General features: G+C 35.6%; 1 protein-coding gene across 1 annotated transcript in view; it reads right to left on the reverse strand.

The window, feature by feature from the left end:
- Positions 1-434: 434 nt before the first annotated feature.
- Positions 435-5,129, reverse strand: part of LOC131936608 (leucine-rich repeat protein soc-2 homolog) — an 8,539-nt gene continuing 3,844 nt past the window's right edge. Inside the window, exons 4-7 of the mRNA XM_059293668.1 lie at positions 3,514-3,545; positions 2,328-2,446; positions 1,676-1,780; positions 435-1,505 (exon numbers count right to left, since the gene is read on the reverse strand). Of these exons, the coding sequence (XP_059149651.1) occupies positions 591-1,505; positions 1,676-1,780; positions 2,328-2,446; positions 3,514-3,545 (1,171 nt within the window). The 3' untranslated portion in view covers positions 435-590. The remainder of the gene's footprint in view (positions 1,506-1,675; positions 1,781-2,327; positions 2,447-3,513; positions 3,546-5,129) is intronic.

The following is a 5,129-nucleotide window of genomic DNA, read 5'->3' on the forward strand; positions in this document are numbered from 1 at the left end:
TTGCTGTGTCCTACCTACATTCATATTTCTTTTGGGATTCAAATCTAGTGCCTTTCATTTTTTTCTAAACCATCTTTTTGCGACAGTGGATGAACTTTTCATTGCACAAATAGCATGGCAAAGTCGGTTCTTTTTTTTTTGCATTTTAAAATATTTATAAAAGTATGTGTTAATGCAATACATATATTGACCATTGTTGAATCTTATTAGTCTTTGAATTTATTTCCATTTAAAGAAAAGCATTAATTCAGCACTTCTTAATTCAATCAGGTTTGTTTATTTTATAAATGATTTGAATGTGAGAAGCATACAGAGGCGTAGCGAGGGGGAGGGGGGCGGGGGGGCATATGTCTCCGGGCGCCGACCTTAGGGGGGCGCGAAATTGAAAGTTTGAGGGGGGGGGGGGGGAGTGGAAATCGATAGTTTGAGGGGGGTGCAAATGAAAAGTTCAAGGGGGGTGCAAATCGAAAGTTTGTCCCCGGGCATTAATAAATTATTTGAATGAGAGATGCATAGTAAATAATTACATTAAAAAAAACCCTCACTTTTCCAAGCTCTTGGCTCCAACAAGAGTTAAACAACAGAACACACTAGCCCGGACAGCTGAAAGCGAGCTCTGTATAAAATGACTGGATACTGATGTCACCACATATCCCTTCAAGTAATAGCGTGGGGTGGGCAGAGAACCAGGGTGTCAGACCAGACTCCAGGCACGTGCACACCAGTGACGTCACATCCCGCAGGTCAATGTGACTGGGCTGGGTCAAGAACGTCAGGCCAAGTGGCACCCTGGTCAGGCTGGTGTACCTCAAAGACAAGTAACTTAAAGCCTGGAGATTGCGAAAAGCGTCATTGGATATGAATGTGATAGGGTTTTCTGAGAGGTCTAGCTCTACAAGACTTGAAGATAAAGGAAACGAGTCGACGGTTATTTCTGTGAATCGGTTATTGACGAGGTTTAAGTATGATAGCTGTGAGGGTATGTTCCTTGCTTCTGTCAATATATTATCCATTAACGTTAATCGTTTTAATGCTTTCAACTGTGACCAATCATTGGGAATGTGTATTAAGTTGGCGTCCTCAAAATTTAGATCGGTCAAGGTATTGGCTATATTTAGCAGGGCATTGTCCGGGACGGTTGTCACGTGATTATCTACAAAGTCCAGATATTTCAGAGCTTTGAAGTTCTGCATCCATTCCGGCCATGTGGTCAAGGAATTGTTTGCCAAAATCAAATTCCAAATGGTCTGACCAACAAGGTGAAGGTCGGAGCTGTTCCAGGTGCCGATGGTGACGTCACGCAGCTCCAAGACGCCCAGATGTTGAAGGCCACTCAGAACGTTTGGGACGTCTGGAACTTCCGATCTGCTGAAATGGATGCTGGTCAGGGTCTGGGCGCAGTTGTTGAAGGCGCCGTCGGAAATATTTTTAATGGTCGAATTAAATGCCTCGAGATATTTAAGTCCTGGCAGGCTGTTGTCCTCTATGCTTTCGATGACGCTGTCCTGGAATATATATATATATATATATATATATATATATATATATATATATATATATATATATATATATATTGTGGAACGTCTCAAAATAAACACTATTCATCTCATCTAAGTAAAAAATTAAAACAAAAACCTTAAGTGGTCTGTCTGTCAGTTATACTCAAGCTACTCACGCGGAACATTATCTCGGTGACATTCAGGTGACACTCGTCATATGTCATCAGGCGAGGAATTGTCACGTTGTTACACCTGATGGTATAACCGTTCCCCAGACACGTCTATTTTTCAATATTGGAAATTAGATGTTTGAATGTTACGATAGAGTTAGGTACTCGAATTTAGATGTAAGAATTTAGAAGTAGACTTTCGAATTTAGGCGATGTAAGTTAAATACATAAAAAGTTATATTTAAATACATTTACACATGCGTATACACATATTTACAAGTGTTTATGGCATATATATATATATATATATATATATATATATATATATATATATATATATATATATATATATATATATAATTATATATGTCTCTATATATATATGTTTATGTGTATATATGTCTACATATATATATATATATATATATATATATATATATATATATATATATATATATATATATATATATATATATATATATATATATATATATATATATATATTAGATATACAAAAGACAATGGCAACTTTTTCATGTAATTTAACAGTTTCCTGCAGACATAACAAAAAGATTTGTGATGTTGAGAAAAAATCCTACATCTGAAAATGAAATATGTCCCTGTAATGATTAAAGTTTCTGTCAGTAGGACCACTTACCTTAGAGTACATGTCCTGCAGGACAGAACAGGTGGTGCCATAGGTGTACACGAAGGACCCGAACAGGACGGTGAACAGAACTGCATGATTTAGCGCCATTTTCTGTTTTACGCTGAAAGCTAACACGATTAATACGGCGGTTGTTGTTTTTTGAAATAGAGGATGATTTTAATACTGTTTATTGACGAGTGGAATTTTAATCAAAAATTTGGACAAGAGAAAAATGTATTTTTTCTAGTGTTTTTACTAGGCAGTAGCGTAGCGAGGGGGGGGGGGGGGCGGGACATATGTCCCCGGGCGCCGACCTCAGGGGGCGCCAAAATGGGTTGGAAAAATAAATTGAAAAGTTGAGGGGGTTGCAAATCGAAAGTTTGAGAAGGGGGTGCAAGTCCAAAGTTTGAGGGGGGGGGGGGGGGGTGAAATCGAAATCTCGAGGGGGGGGGGGGGTGCAAATCGAAAAGTTTGTCCGCGGGCGCCGGGAAGGGTCGCTACGCCTCTGTTACCAGGTTTATTTAAACTTTGCTTTATAGATAGCGACTTGCGAATGAAATTTCATCCACTTATACCAAATTATTTGTTAAAAACTTGCTACCCAGGTCAAGATCGTTTAACAAAACAATATGGCATAAATTTGTACATAAATGTGTTTAATGGAATACAGTTATTTTGTAACTAATGATTTCAGTGTAAAGTACTAATACACGACCGATTTAGATGTAAAATTTTGATTTAATAACGCTAAAAGAAATAAAGTTGATTTTGTTTTCTGTTTATTTTGGTTGTTCTTTAACATTTTAAAAACAATTTTTCAAGCGCTGTAGTAGTTATATTTAGATAAGTATTCTCTTTGAATAAACCATCAAAATATCTTTTGAACTTTTGTTGAAATTTATTTTTTTAAAGTTAAATTTACTCTTTGTATACCAGAAAGTGAATTATTGAAATTGGTCATTATTTTCTCTCCATGAGCCATTACGTCACACCATCTTCTTTTAATGTTTACAGTAGCTTGTAACAGCTGATAACCAGGAATTCATTTCTGAGATTGTAGCTCAAAATATTTGTGTACATTTCTCTAAGTCACAGACATAACGTTAGTATTAAGAGTAACTGGTTCATTGTCGGTGAAAATTCTGTAAAATGTATTTTTATATAGTCTTCTAAGTAGAAACCAGTTTAGACTTGCCTTGGAAGTAGACAAGGTTTAGGTGGAAGGTACTATGTAGTACCAAACAAGACATTCCTCTTTGTTTATTGCTCCAGTACACAAAAGGCGTGTCACAGAGACAGGGGCGAACTACAGTGCCGCCAAACCCCGCAATGCGGAGGCAGGGGGGGGGGCACGGCAGTTTAGGGCCGACCTTAATATATATATATATATATATATATATATATATATATATATATATATATATATATATATATATATATATATATATATATATATATATATATATATATATATATATATATATATATATATATATATATATATATTTATATACATATATGGTGCCCAAAATATTTTTTGCGGGGTGGCCCTTTTTTTCTAGTTCCGCCACTGCATAGAGACCAATTTTTGCATTACGACTACCAGCCATTTGTCTCTAATAATGTAACGGTTAATTTTTTTTTTATATTTTACCTCAGACATGTAATTAACAGCGTTTTTTTCCTTGTCGTGTTCGCTTTGGTATTACAGTTGTAAAGGTTTAAACTTCATAAAAACTTTTTAGATCTTTAATGCAAAGTAATTCCTTGTTAAACAGAGCTATCATAAGTCTATTCATTTAAGTATAGTATGTAACTAACAGTTTCATAATTTATATAGAGTAAATCTACTTCATGTTTTACATTAGCAGTCTGATTTTAAGGTTAGACACCACATATGTCAAATGTTTCACGGTGTTTAAAGTATAGACAAAAATAGTATAGCGTCGCCTCTAGCAGTTCTAATAATCTTTGTACACAAACGAGCGTTCTTTTCGATAACAACACAGAAAGCTCTTTAAATAAGCTGCTTCATGAGAGTGTTATACAATTGGCAAATTGTAAAGGTTTTGGAGCAATCGAAAATGAGCGATTTACCTTTTCCATTCACAGTGAATCGCTTAAAAGAACATAAATATTTGGGATGTATATCTTATTTCATTTGCCTAAACGAAATAGTACATGATTACTGTGTTTGCGCGCACACACACATATAGACACACAGGCAGACACACAGACAGACACACACGCATGCAAAAAGATTACAAAACTGGATTTTACTACGCAGGAAACTATGAAATGTGAAATTTTGTTTGTATCTTGATTTCATTTTTTTTCAAAACACCTTTCTGCGACCGTTGATGAACTGTTCATTGTACGAATAGCACGCTTTTGTTTGTTGTCAAAATCGGTTCTATTTTTTGCATTTTAAAATATTTATTTATAAGTACGTGTTAATGCAATACATATATTGAACTTTTGTTGGATCATATTAGTATTTTATTTTATTTCCTTTTAAAGAAAAGTCAGTAATACATAGATCTACGCCTTAATTCAGTCATGTGGCTCGTTAGCTGGGGACAGCCACTCTTCTAGGAGAGACAACTCCAGCCACTCTTCTAGGAGAGACAACTCCAAAATTAAACAACTCCTGTCTTGTAGTTAGTTCTAGGTTGGACAAAGGCTAAGGAAGCAAATCCAAAATGAAAAGCAGGCTGAAATAGGAGTCAATGGCCTCAATGGCGCATAACCAGTTGACACGTAATACTTAATTGTGTTGGAGGGGATCCCTTCCAATTCTAAAATTAAGAA

The sequence above is a fragment of the Physella acuta genome, unplaced genomic scaffold (genome assembly GCF_028476545.2).
Source record: "Physella acuta isolate Inbredline_101_S28 unplaced genomic scaffold, ASM2847654v3 ptg000182l, whole genome shotgun sequence".
NCBI classification, from domain to species: Eukaryota; Metazoa; Mollusca; class Gastropoda; family Physidae; genus Physella; species Physella acuta.